Source organism: Acartia tonsa, chromosome 8, assembly GCF_053477335.1.
Source record: "Acartia tonsa isolate MP-2025a chromosome 8, ASM5347733v1, whole genome shotgun sequence".
Taxonomy (NCBI): domain Eukaryota; kingdom Metazoa; phylum Arthropoda; class Copepoda; order Calanoida; family Acartiidae; genus Acartia; species Acartia tonsa.
Window position 1 is genome coordinate 41,839,614 of NC_137267.1, and position 14,929 is coordinate 41,854,542.

At 32.7% G+C, this 14,929-nt stretch overlaps 1 protein-coding gene across 2 annotated transcripts; it reads right to left on the minus strand.

The window, feature by feature from the left end:
- Positions 1 to 655: 655 nt before the first annotated feature.
- Positions 656 to 7,520, minus strand: LOC145325587 (uncharacterized). 2 transcript variants are annotated; one of them, XM_080168556.1, is made up of 11 exons: positions 7,455 to 7,520; positions 6,889 to 7,017; positions 5,449 to 5,528; positions 4,861 to 4,920; positions 4,325 to 4,386; positions 4,016 to 4,085; positions 3,103 to 3,155; positions 2,679 to 2,706; positions 2,043 to 2,119; positions 1,268 to 1,304; positions 656 to 1,030 (listed from the first exon to the last, which is right to left on the minus strand). In XM_080168556.1, exons 1-11 carry the CDS (start codon positions 7,517 to 7,519, stop codon positions 951 to 953), a joined length of 741 nt encoding a protein of 246 aa, XP_080024682.1. In that variant the 5' UTR covers position 7,520; the 3' UTR covers positions 656 to 950. The 2 variants fall into 2 exon arrangements, with proteins under 2 accessions (XP_080024682.1, XP_080024681.1); XM_080168555.1 differs by having other exon boundaries at positions 2,679 to 2,724.
- Between the last annotated feature and the right edge of the window lie 7,409 nt (positions 7,521 to 14,929).

Here is a 14,929-nt window from a genome sequence, read left to right on the forward strand (position 1 = left end):
ATAATCCCTCATTTTTATGACACAATTTTGCAGCAATTTGGTATTTGTCATTTGAGTCAAGGACTTTATAAATAATGCGTCGTTTACGGGACGATTGAGAATGAAAACCTGAGTTTTTGAAATATATGTTTGGCCTGTACAAAGATGTTAGTTTGTGTTTGATAAAGTAGCCTTTGGTTGAGATGGGTAGAAATAATATTTTGTTTGTGAGTTAACCTTTTAAATATAGATATGGTTTATTTTGATAAAGTATATATTCTTCTTCATAATTATTAATTGAGAATTTGAACATTCCCTAGGGGATAGAATAAAGTAAATGCAACTAGTAAATGATAAACATATGGATGACAACAGCCATAAAAAGCGAAGCACAAAAAATAATGAAATGAAAAGACGGACAAAGTGAGTTATAGAGCAACTGTTCAGTTGTCATAACAAATAAAAGAGAGAGCATAAACAAAAAGTCAAAGAAAATCACGAAACCTTTCAAAAATCACATTTAAAATCATGGCCAACAGACAGACAAAAAATGTAGAGAATAGATGCAAATACATCAAAGGAATCTTCAATAGCTGCCGAGAAAATCACATTTTACGGACTGACTGGCGGTCATACATAGCAAATTATAGAATAGCTTTGCTACTAAGAAAAAACATTGAACAATAACATATGTATTCCTCCTCAAAAATACATACATTATACAAAATATTTAAAACATTTTCGGTTACTAATTTTCTATTATAATAGTGAGAAGCAACTCATAGTGACTAATAAAAAATGACGTCATACAATACAAATTACCAATGATAAGCCAGTATATATTTTACCACATTGGTCAATTACAATTTAAACTGGCCTATCATTTGTCATTTGTATTGCATGACGTCATTTTTTATTAGGCACTATAAGCTGCTTCTAATAGTGATAGTTCAGTGATGAATAAAACTGGTTTAAAAAAGTTTTCTGACAGGTCCAGCGGTGAAGAAGCCCGCCAGGTCGCTCAGCCATTCCTCTATATCCATTCCAATTCCTTCACAATTCACAAAATTTGAAATTATAAGCAAAGCATCAATCAAGTCTTAAAATGTAAGTTTGTCCATATTAAGGATCCTGAATATAAATAATTTTAGATTATGAAATAATGTTGAATTATTTAACAAATTGTTGTTCTTTATTTATTCATTTTTTATGTCTGGTAGCCTGATTTGTCGGTTTTCTTTTCTATGAATGTTGTCATCCTTGTTTTAATAAGAAAAAAAAATCGTACCTTGATACTCGTTTGGCTGGACTGATATCTTAACCTTCTAAAATATACAATAAAATGTCAACAAAAGTCTTTCATAGATCAGTGGGAGGGGGTGGGTGGTTGGGTTGTAAGGGGAAAAGTATCATTCCTGCTTTTTGCCTTCCATTAGGTCTTAATGGTTGCACAATTTGATCATTTTTTTATTTCATGTAAACATACAAAATAGAAAACAAAATTGTGGCTAGAGGATACGTTCAAAGTTCCTGAAGACTTGGAGAATTACAATTATTGAACACTTATATTTCATATTATTTTATATTATTACTAGTGGCTTCGCCCCTAGAGGCTTTTAGTTGCACTTTAAATGTTTGGTTTTAAAAAGATAATACGGTACCTATCTATGTTGCGTTTAAGTCTCTATACGTTATTTTTTTTTTATTTGTCTGTGATTTCTTTTGGGAGGGTGGTGGTACCCTCCCTCAAAATAGTTATAAACCTTCCCGGGACCTATTAGAAGCTACCCTGTTAAGGAGAATCCAATCGGTTCAGGGGTTAGCGAGATCCTTCGGTACAAATATACAAACACACAGACAAACATACACATAGACATCCTGTTACTTAATTATAAGGATGGGGGTGTCATGGATGTCCCATAGACCCTGGCTGCTAAGATTATGATTATCCAAAGATTCCAAATTACAGTTGTGATCAAATTTTTCAAAAATAAAACAGAAATTAATGAAAGGATTTGTCATACCCCTATTCCCCTATATTTTAGAGTTGTTCAATTTATTACCTGATTTTTCATTGCAGAATCTAACAGAAGCTTTTTTATCAAATTATTGGTCTTGGATCTTAAAAGAAGAGGTAGTCCTAAAATAAATTAAATTTTTATTCTCATAATGAAATTTACCATTGAGAACATCCATAAGAAGCGAAGCACATAAATCAACTCTTACTCTACAGGGCCGGGGTAGTCTTTTGTTAGTTTGTTTATTGAATTAGGTCAAGTTAGGTAAGATTTTATGTGGTTTTGGGTAACCCCGCAGGGTTAGGGATGGGAATAGGAACAAGGATAAAAATATCCCCTTTTTTTCAATTTCTGAAAAAAATATTAGGGCCTGGGGGTTTAGTATTTGATAGACACTTATTTGGTATGTTGACTATTGTAGTTAATAAAAAATTACGTAAAATCTAGAAAAACGCCTTTACCAATTTATGTAGAATATACAGGGGAATTTTTTTTATCAATTTATGTTGCTAATATACTGTTAATTTATTGGTCAGTTTTGTTCATTCAGTTGGAGGGAAAGGGATGGTGTAAAGGGGTTGATGGAGGAGGGGGGGGGTTGATCGTTATTTTAACCAGCTTTACTAAAGTTACATGTTAATCTGTTGTAAGATCCAAGTAATGATAAATTCATTCCTTTACCTCTTGTTTTAGCTTTGTAGTTTTTCAACTGTTCAAGCATAGCCATCTATTTTACAATTTCTATATTTTTTGATAAAAATTTTTCTATGTATTATAGATGTCATAGGCAGGTTTTAGCCTATTTAATTCTTGAATATTAAGATAGATGTTGAAAGAAAGTAATTCTATCAGGGATCTAAAGGGATAAGACAATTGCCGATAAATTGATGTACATCCACAATGTTAAAATTAACCCTTATGTAGATTACAACATGTGGTTGAAAAGTTTGGACACTCAACTTAATAAACCAACCAATCAAAATCCATTAAAAGTCTCCAAAGTTGTTAGGCCAACGAATAATAAAACATTATTATAAAACTTTGGGGACTAGTGTAATTGTCCCCCCTTACATTTAAATGTAGAAACTGTAAAATAGAGGTTTTCCTGATTTTCAAGATAACCGACCATCATATCGGGTGACACGTTCTCTGTTTCATCTGAAATACCAGAGAGATTATTACGGACCAACAGACCTTGTAAAAAAACCTTTTAAAATCGTTTGGATTTAGCTAGGTTTTAATAAGGGAGTTTTAAGTAGTTACTACAAAATAGAGCAAATCGAATAAAAAATTCGGGTACAGTCCCTTTATTGACAACGCCTCTTAGGGGGCGTTTCGTCGTATTTTCACAGTAGCTTTTGTTAGGTTATTTTAGGTTATGTTATGTTAGGTGATTGCCCCGCAGTGTTAGGCTATTGGCCCCGTAGAGTGTGAGCCCCCCGCAGGGGTTAGAAAAAGGAGAAAATTTACTGAGAAAATACGACGAAACGCCCCTTAACAAGCGTTGTCACAAAAGGACAATACCAAAAAATTCTTAGACTAGGATTTCTTACACAGCTGTTAGGGACTCTGTACGGCTTAGGAAACTCTAACTCAAACAGATATAGTTTTGTTTTTGTCCCATAAAGGGGGGGGTGGGGGTTAATGCAACCAACTCGTAATCAATGCCAAATTTCGTTATGAAACTTGGCATGAGTAATCCTTGGTAGGTTTATTTTCCCTAAATCGAATAAAAAGTTTGAAAAGTAATGGCTAACGGCTGCCGGCCACGAAAGAGAGAGTTGAGGGTGGGGAAAAGGAATAAAAATAAGATGTATGATAAAAATTACTATGAACGACAGACTGACGGACCAAGTAAGAAGTGTTCTTTTCTTGATGCTTTTTGGAAAAGGGTATGTTCTCTACTTTTAATAGTAATAATTAGGTCTAGAAAAGGATAGCAATTAATAAAGAATTCAACCTTTGATCGAATACGGATAAATATAGCCTGCATTCCATAAATTTGCTAAAGTTTGTACCTGTTGGATTCTTGGAGTCCTGGACGAGATCAGATGGCGAACGCTTCATACCAATGTCACCTTTGTTTTCCTTAAAATTTTATTTTTAATTGTCCATTTAAAAATTAAGGGGAAGGGGGGTGTGGGTAGGTCAGTGGTCAACAAGGTACTTTGTTTGACAGTGCAGATTTTTCAAATCTAAGAACTTCTTCCCATTTTTTTCTGTTGACATTTTTATCCAACTTTTCTTTTTAAAACATACTCCAAATCCAGAACAGACCACCAGACAGTAAGAATAGATTCAGTAGTTAACATTAAAAACATTAATACCTTATTAAAATTAAAGTCATTAATTTCATAATGGCGTTTCTTCAGGATCCTCTTTTTATTTCCTAAAACATTATTTATTTTATATTGTTATTGGAATATTTTATAAGCACAATTTTATATAATTCTTTATTTCTTCCTTGGACAATGGTATAAGAGAAGTATTTCTGTAACCAAGTCTGAAAATATAAGTATGTAAATAATAATTTTGTAATAAGGAATTTTATGTTCGAATTTCTAAATAATTTTAAATTAATTTTATAACTCTACAGTTAATAATGTTTTTATGTCTTACTGTCTGATTTGTAATGTTGTCATCCTTGTTTTAGTACTTATTTTTGACCAGTGGAAATGTCAGGGGCAAAATATATTTCTTTAGATAATTTATCTATAATTTCTTTAAACATATCATAAATAAACAAGGATGACACATTTGAAATCTTGCAATACAATAAAATAATAATAGCATTACAGACTGACTGATAGAAAGAAAAAGGGGATTATTGAAAAGCTTCACTGCTAATAAATATAGTATTTACCTAAAATCTTTATTCTGTTTAGACGATTTATGGTGGTATCCGCCGAAACTGTTTTCAATTCTATTTATAATAAAATACATGATCAATAAAAATTTAAGTTTGAAATTAGTTTCAGACCACTCCTAATTAGTAAACCCTATAAGCAAGCAAACTCGGTTTCTGTGATTCTCATTTTCTTATTGTAGAAAAGAGTACAACAATTTAAAATGATACATGTACTTTCAGTATGACTTGAAAATAGTTTTAAAAATTGTGGATATGAAACGGATTGAGAGCAATACTAGAATAGTCATTTATCGCATCATATTAAAGAAAGCTTTCAACGGATAGAGATATATCTTTAATTCCAATATATTAAACTAGCGGTTACGCCCCTTGAGGCCTCTATAGGGACAATTTTTTTTCGGGAGGGTGTTAATACCCTCCCCCAAAATTGTTATAAACCTTCGGTTAGCTATATCCTTTGGTTCAAACACACAGACAAACATCATGTTACTTTAGTATAAGGATATGTATTATGACATTGCAACATAAATGTCCTACTCTAAATATAAAAAAAAAAACATTTATTTTTTAAAATTTTTTTACCTTTCTCTTTTTCAATGGCAATTCTTTCCAACTCTAGGAGTTTAATTAACAGTTCCATGGTTGATATGTTGCTTGGTTGTCTTTAAAAAATTTTAATGTTCATGAACAAGGATGACAGCATCCATAAGAAGCCAAGCTGATTGCAGTAAAAATAAAAAAAATAAAATATCCTTATTGTTCAATGAAATCTTTACACAAAATTTAGATCATCACATTTAGTAGCAACCTTAAATAATCAAATTTACAAAAAGATTATTAATTTAAAAAAACAGACATAGTGAGATGTAGCGTAGATACAAATAAGTCACCTAACTATCAATCTATAATATAAAGTAGCTTGGTGTCTGTCCGTCTGTCTGTCCCTCCATCCGTCTGTCTGTCTGTCCGCCCGTCCGTCTGTCCCTTAAGATCTCGGTAACCGCTGAACCGATCGGATTCTACTCTTCAGGGTATATACCTATTGTTCTTGTGGTTGTTTTAAGCTATTTTCTTGGGGGTGGGACACCCCTACCCCCCCCCCCCCAAAAAAAAAAAAAAAAAATCCCCCTCCATTTTTTTTTAAATTTTGAATTTGATACTGGGCAGATCATTTTTTTCCCCCGAAAATTTTGAAATTGATACTGGGGCATCTCCAATTTTATTTTAATTACCTCTTGGGGCAAAGCCCCTAGAGGCTAGGGGCGAAGCCACTAGTATATATATATATATATTTTGCGTATATAATTTAAACAACTATTGGACGCAATCGTTTTTGTTTTCTTTTAAATTGTGCCATTATGTCAATGATAGGCTACTTGTGGGCATAATTGTATTCATTAATTTATTAATTCACTAGCGGCTACACCTCTAGAAGACTTAACTGTGAACTTGATAATAGGTAGGTGGGTGTCAACCCTTCTTTTTAAAATTTAAAAGATAGGTGGGTGTCAACCCTTCTTTTTAAAATTTAAAACAGATGAGCAAAATAAAATTAAAAATCAGGGTGGCGATTTTTTTTCTGTGGGCGATTTCTTTTTGGAGGGTTCTAAACGTTTCCTATCCTAAAAAAGATTTGCTATAAAGGAGAGCCATATCGGATAAGTGGTTAGCAAGATCCTTTGCTGCAGACAAACACAAAAGACAGAGAGACATCCTGTTACTTTTATGTATTCATGACTATTTCTTGAGGAAATACAAACTGTCCCAATTTTGTATAACTTTTGCGGAACATGTTCCCATTACGTCATATTTTTCATTCCCGAAAAAGGGAAGGGGGAAAGAAAAAAAAGGGAAGGGGGGAAGAAAAAAGAGATGGGAGAAAAGGGGGTTTTCCCCATCTCTTTTGAAGAGATTTTCTTCCCCCCTTCTCTTTTTCGGGAAAGAAAAATATGACGTAACTGGGACTTGTTCCGCAAAAGTTATACAAAATTGGGACAGTTTGTATTTCCTCCTATTTCTTACCCATCCTTATTTGTCTCAGGATCATTTTGTAGAATATTATTATCTCGAGGTTGGGTAGATTCATCTGTGGTGTACCTATCCCTGGTCACGCTGCTGCTGGCATCCGGCAGGAAATATTTCAGGTAATCCCTGATAGATAAAACAATAGGTGATAACTGATAACCTTCATAATTAGCGAGGCACAAAACACTCAATGGTGGATATAGGACAAAGCAAGTTACAGGTTAAATGGCACTAAAAAAAAGAGGGGGAAATAATTTAAAATAAAAATAGAAAATCGCAAAACCTACACAAAATGTGACTGACACACCGACGGACGAAATACGTTGTATATTGGATGCTTTTTGGAAAAGCAGCCAAGAAAATTATACCTTCCCAGACCGTTACAACTGACTGACGGACGATAGGACAGACAAAGTTAAAAAGAAACACAAAGACAAATTCCATAAAAGCAAAAAGATCAAGAAATCAGAAAAAAGTAGGTATTAAGAATAAAAACAGCAGTTCTGTAATAATTACACATATTTTTAGTATAATAAAATAAAAAAGTCTAAAATAAAGCTAACCTTGTAGATTGGCAGGAGTGGAATACGATTAGTAGATAGAAAAACTGTACATTATTTATTTTCATTTGTCTTAGCAAAATAACATACTATTTTACCTTTGAGAAAAAAGTTATATTTTCCCTAATCAAATTTTATTGAATTTAAAATTATAAATAAGTAATACGATAGTATTTTGTTTGTTTATTACTTCAGGTTAGGTTAGGTTAGGTTGGCTCCACAGGGTTAGGGTACCGCAGATATAAGCCCCGCAGGTGTTAGGCATATAAAGACAAAATCTACCCCTCTCCTTTTATTTTTAATTTGTTTAAATAATAAGAAGAAAGTGTGGCTTTAGTGCTCCCTAGCCAGTTGGATGGAAAGCAGGGGCATCCAAGCTTACCCTCCCCCCCCCCTTGGACGTCTTTGATGGAAAGCACCTGTAAATTACCTCTCACGAGATTGTTTAGTCCTTTGACACTGCACTGTATATAATTATTATTTGATTGATCTGTCCTGAATTTTTATTCATATTAAATTTTTTTTGTTTGTATATGATTATTTATTACCTTTATTATAATACTGTTATTATTATTACTTGTTATGTGTGTCATAAAATTAATATCTAATATCTTTTTAAAAAAATATTGCTTAATAGCTGTGCCTTAGTGATTATTGTAATCCTTGATATTTTTGTGAACAGTTTGACTTTCAAAAAGCCTTTGATAGAAAATAGGGAAAAGATATATTTAATATTTATAGATCTGTTCAAAAGACAATTTTGATTATATACTTTTTTATTAGAAGGAGTAAAAAATATAATTATATGTTATATATTATGCGATGATCAGTTTTTATATAACTTTACAGGCGGCTTCGCCCCTAGAGGCTCAAGGAGACGTGGAAGTGGACCTATCACTTGTAAAAAATAAAAAAAAATAAACAAAATTTGGTTCTGGGGGGAAGGGTGGAGTCACCTTCAGGAAAATTATTCAAAATAAAAGCGTTACAGTAAAGGAGATACATATAAGTTCAGTGGTTAGGGAGATCCTTCCCACAGACACACATTCTCTAACTTTTGTATTAGTATTGTTTAGACAAAATAGCATCAAATAATTTTAAAAATTCTTCATCAATAGAATTATTGTAGGTTTAAACTAAGCTTAATAGAACAAACTTTTAATCTCATAAAAGTAACAGGATCTCTGTCTGTGTGTACCGAAGTATCTCGCTAACTGCTGAACCGATATGGTTCTCCTTTACAATGGGAAGGTTTACAACAATGTTTTTTCTTGGGAGGTCCCCCCCCCGTCCCCCAAAAAATAAAATTAGAGAGGGCGGGAGGTTATCATTCTTTTTTTAAAACCAAAATACAAAAAGGGGGGGGGGAGGTCAAATTCAGCCCCAACCATCTTATGTAGCCCTAGAGGCCTCATAATAATTTAAGAAAGAAATATTAAGTATCAATAGTAAACGTTCTTTCCCTCCCAACAGCTAATTATAAATTACCATCTGTGACTAATAATCAATGTTTTTATACTCGAAAGTATAATTATCATAAAACTTTTAGCATGTTATTTTTTTCACATGATTAATATTATATCGATTTTGATTATATTGGTTCTTTGATTAAACAAAGATATTCAACGCCATATGCAGCGGAGTAATCCTGATTTCATGACAAAATTATTATTGATTCATTTTTTCTAATAGATAGTTCGTTTAATATATGATAGCGGATTCAACCATAAAGGGCTCTAGGGGCACTTCGACCCACCCCATCTTATTTTCGTTTTAAAAAGAAATAGTGGAGAATTTTTTTTTGTTGGGGTAGGGGATCATTTCTTGCGTGGTTCTCTCCTCTTTTAATTTGAGGTTTTAAAAAAATTATTTGCTGGGTGGGAGGGAGTGGTTGTTTTTTTCTAGGGTTGATTTCTTCTGGGAAGGGTTGTGGAACCCATCCCCAATTGATTGAATATCAAAAGTAGTAAATCTTTTGTTTATTTACAATTTATTGCTTTTTTTGGCTATAGAGAAGCTTCGCTTCTAACTGACGTGATGGATCTTCGTTGTTGATATCAAAATAATTCATTATCTTGATAGAAAAACATCATGCAAAAACTAATTATAAAATAAAAATCTAGTAGCGAATGTACTCTATGATATAATTTGTCTCTCCATTCAATAATAAGTATAGATGTATAATTCAGACAACTACAAGTGGTGGAAAACCTTTTTGTCTGCTAGCAAATAGCTTTATGTTTTTTTTGTAGGGACTTGACTGTGTTTATTTTTCCTTTCCTACACTATTTTCTGATTTCAAAACCCCTATACCATAATATATATTTTATACCCCCCAAAATTTTTACCCCGGGGGTAAAATTTGCGGGGGGGGGGGGTAATTTAAATTTTTAAAAATATTTAGTAATAAAAATGCGCGCGAAGTGCGCAAAATTTTTTGTTGTTAGAGATTTTTTATTTTCGGGGGGTATTTACTACTCTAACCCCCCCCCCCTTGGACGTCTATGTACGAAAGACATATATTTTTTTATCACCACTATAACATATGCTCTATAACTCACTTTGTCCATTTGTCCATCCAAGATTTTGTTGTTTGTGCTACTTATGACTATTGTCATCCTTGTTTTTGTACATTTATCTTCCTTCAATGACTGTCTCAATGTTTGTCAGTATATTTTGCTTATAATTTCACAAAGCTTCGATAAATGAATGTAAGTGGGTTAAGTGGTCTGTACTTCGATAATATTTAATTTGAGAGGTGGGGGAGTTTAAACTATGTGTAGAGCCAGAGATCTTAAGGGATAAGACTATAGACGATAAATTGACGTACGTACCCTATAAATAAAGACAAATAATCCCAACTGTAAATGTCTATTATTGTTTGCAAAATTTAAACACTACTAATTTGGAATAAGTCAATTAAAATTAAATGAAAGTACCCAAAGATTTTGTGAGAATGAATTATATAAACTTTGGGTACCAGTGTAATTTACAGTCCGTTCCCCTTTCTCCCCGGTTTAGAGTAATAGATTTAGAATCTTCTGTATTTATTTGTATAATTGTGGAAGTTATAAAATGTCGTCGTACTAATGAGAATTATTCAAAAATGTAATTTCCAACCTTATCCTAAATATCCCATCTTGTCCTTATAATGAAGTAACAGGATGTTTGTGTGTTTGTGTGTCTGTGTGTTTGTGTGTTTGTATGTTTGTACCGAAGGACCTCGCTAACCGCTGAACCGATCGGGTTCTCCTTAACAGGGTAGCTTCTCATTGGTCCCGGGAAGGTTTATAACTATTTTCTTGGGGGGGGGGGACACCCCCAACCCCCTCAAAAAAATGAAAAATCCCCCCCCAAAAATGTTTTTTAAAATTTTTCTTTTAAAATCTAAAATAAGAAATTGAATTATTAAATTTGACTCTCTCCTCCTCAAGTCCCCCTAGAGGCACTTGCGGAGTATACTATAAAGTAAAAGGTTGGCTCTAAATTTGTCTGTCTGTATGTATGTCTAAAAGATCTCGGAAACGTTTTATCGTAATCTCTATACTTTTATTGCCTAAACACGTTGAATTTTACAAAAGTAACCAGTACAAAACAAGGTCAAAAACATCCATAAAAGCAAAGAATCAAACAATTTAGAAAGTCAGACAACCGAACATTGACAAACATAGAACAACACACATAAATGAATATCCTATGTTACTTAACAGTTTGAAGAAAATTTCTATGTAAATCTATCAAAAAATTACTTAAAAACAAGATGGTTGATATGGACAAACTTACATTTGAAAACATGAATATAAGTAACATTATACCTGGTTAATGGTTTTAGGAATGCTTATACCAAAACTAAAGTTGACAGGATGTTAATAACATATTAAATACTGGCGGCTTCGCCCCTAGCATCTAGGGGCTTTGCCCCAAGAGATGTAATTACATCTTCTATTACCTACCCAGCGGAAAAAAATGCGAATTAATCGTAAATTTTCTTACCTACCCAGCGGAAAAATTTGCGTGAAAAAATGGCGAATTCGCAAATTTTGTAGAAAATCTTTTTAAAAATGAATTGTTGGGGGGATTTTTTTGTTTTTGGGGAGGTTGGAGTGTTCCATCCCCCAAGAAAATAGCCTAAAACCACCACAGGACGAGTAGGTATATTCCCTGAAGAGTAGAATTCGATCGGTTCAGCGGTTACCGAGATCTTAAGGAACGGACAGATAGACGGACAGACATCAAGCTACTTTGTATTATAGATTGTCTTTAAAGGACGCCTGCAAGAAATAACACACTTTAACTGCTAAAAGACTGCCACAAGAAGACCCAATACCCCAAATTATAAGTCTTCAGCTTCAATAACAAAAAAGTTCTAGGCATTTCAAAATAGCATTTTATGTACAATGGAATTTTTGAAAGATTTCCAATGCTCATAAAAGAAAAAACAATATTAAATTACGTTGCCTAGACATAATATTATAACCTTATCTTTGTCAGAAACTTAGATTGCCTGTAACTGATTACATTTTTACAATAAAAACACCACATTTCATAGTCAAAATCTATGAAAAAAATTCGATTTAAATTGCATTTTTAAACGAAAATCATAGCGGAAACAAAGGGGTAAACTAATACAAGCTTAGCTGTGATTGGTTGTTAAGCTGATTCAGCCTTCTGATTGGCTACAGTACATTCGGTACAACGCAAGTAAAACTTAATTTTTTTTAATGATTTTGACTATAAAAATGGGTATTTTTATTGTAAAAATATAATTAGTTACTGGAAACCTAAATTTATGACAAAAATAAGCTTATAATTTTGTTTCTAGGCCACGTAGTTTAATTTTAAAGTTTTCAACATGAGCATTGCAATTCTTTCAAAATTTCCATTGTACATAAAATGTCATTTTAAATGCCTAGAACTTTTTTGTTATAGAAGCTGAAGGCTTCAAATTTGGGGTATTTGGTCTACTTGTGGCAGTCTTTCAGCAGTTAAAGCGTGGTATTTCTTGCAGGCTTCCTTTAAAGAAAGCCAAAGATAAAAATTCTTTCTGATGATAAGTTTAGAGTTGCTACGCTAATTAAATTGTACCTAATTGTTACAGGAATCATCATGCATTAATTTTTGAAGTTAAAAATTTTAAAAATATCTATTCCTGCTTATTACAAACAGAATATACTCTATCATCCTTAGCAACACATTAACAACTCAATAAATATATTATTACTTAGATCTTACACAAGAATTTTATGTTCTCTGATAAAATGAAACAAGCAGCGGGCTAAAATAAGGATAACCCCTATCCACCCCCTTTACCTCATCCCCTCCCTTTCTACCGGATGAACGAATTTACGATTAAATGAGTTACGACAATTTTCCCCTGGCATAATATCCATGTATATTTTACATCCATTATGAACTCACGTGCTCAAACATAAAGTTCAAAGATTAAAAGAACAACAAAATTGAAAATTTAAATATTTACAACATTAAGAAAATAAACAAGTAAAATCTGGTTCTTTCACTTGAAGTGCCTATCAAGCACAAAAACCTAAACGCCCTGTATTTTAAAAATAAATTAGAATGGTGTGGAGGTGGGGGTTATTTTTGTTCCTTTTGTCTAACCTTTGCAGAGGAGCCCTAATCCTACGGGGCACCCTAAAACTAGTATAACCTTACCTAAGGTAAAAGCTTTATTTTACAAAAAAATTATGTTAACAATTTTCTTTATAATTTTAAAGATCAGGCCTTCACGTAAGTACTCCCGCTGGTATGACGTCACACACAGCGAGGCTTTAGGTCAGAGCGGTCAGCTGCACTTTCTCCGAATTTTTTACAATATTTTGGAAAGCTATCTTTGCTAAAAAATTTTGTACTGATATTTTAAAATGTATCTTTATGGAAAAAACCCGACCAAAAAGTGTTTTAAACAAAATTTTGACATCCAAAAAGCAAGCTTATTTTGACTTTTAAATTAGAAAAAAATATGTAAATTGAAGAAATAATTTTGTTCTCATTGATGTCATAATATGTTAGAGGTTGAAATTCTTCAAATATTTTGACTCAAGTACATATTTATAAACTACCCACGAGTTTTTTAGATTTAATATTAAGTAGGGTTGGACCGGATATCCGGTCTGGCCGGTTATCCGGCCGGATATCCGGCCATTTTCATTATCCGGCCGGATACCGGATATTAAAACTATCCGGTTACATGATATCCGGCAGATTTTTGACGCCGGATATCCGGTAAATTGCTGGATATCGAACATTGGCCAGATATCCGGCCGGAACCGGATATCCGGCATTATAAATCAGCCGGATATCCGGTATCCGGTATCCGGCCAAAAAAGTATCCGGCCCAACCCTAATATTAAGAAAATGATGAAAATGATTAATAATAAGAAAAGTAACAGGATGTTTGTCCATCTTTATGTTCTTGCTAACCGCTGAACCGATATGTTCCTTCCTTTTACAGTGAAGTTTTTTTTTAGGTCCAGGAAAGGTTTAAAGAAGATTTTGGGATAGGGTACCTTCAGTCTCCTTTAAATGGGGGGTTTCCATATTAGGAAAGCTTCACATAGATCACGAGATGGTTTAAAGCTATTTTTCTAAACTATCAAGTAATAGACCTTTAATGTCTATAGCAAAATATCTTTATTCAGTTTGAAACGAATAAGTTTTTTTTCTTAAAAACTTTTTTTTATTGGCAAATCATTATAAGAAATAAAGTTTTTGCCTTACAATGTTATTTGACAGTAATTAAAATATAAAAAAAAGCTTAGCACATAACATATTAGACCGTCAGATAAACAAACACTCAAATTATGATTAAATGCAAATTTTAAAATGGACATACAGACATTTTAGTAATGATTATAGAGTTGCAATCCTTCATAAAATTGTACCTTACTGTTACAGGAATCATCATTGATGGCTATAAATGTGTAAACATATTCATATACATTGTAATTAAGCATAACAAAAATGTACACTGTATTTGTTTGAAAAACAGGCTTAGTAGATTTAGTTGATTTTCCCCGAATTTTGTTAAGAAACTTTGCGTGTTATGAAATTTTGTCTGTGTTACGAAGTAGGGTTGCCAGCACACAAATTAATATTCTGCATTAAAAGTTTAATAATCAGCATTTAAGATAAAATTAGTTTGGCCAACAAAAAAGGTTTTTGGAAGTTTACAAAACGATTTTTCTCTCCTTTTCTAAAAACAAAATATTATTTTCTTATAAAGCTCAGCCCCTTAAGGCTAGAGGTATATCCTCTAGTTATTTTTTTGTGGAAAAACATCGACAAAATAATTGTTGTACAATTTATTTCACATTATATCATAGTTAATAACTACTAGCAAGTTTTTCTTCAGATAAAAAATCTCTACCTGTATTCATATTTTTTAAATAAGCATTATGTATTTAATTAAAAGTTGGCAACGCTGTCCCTGCTCCGACAGTCCGACATGTCACAAGCAT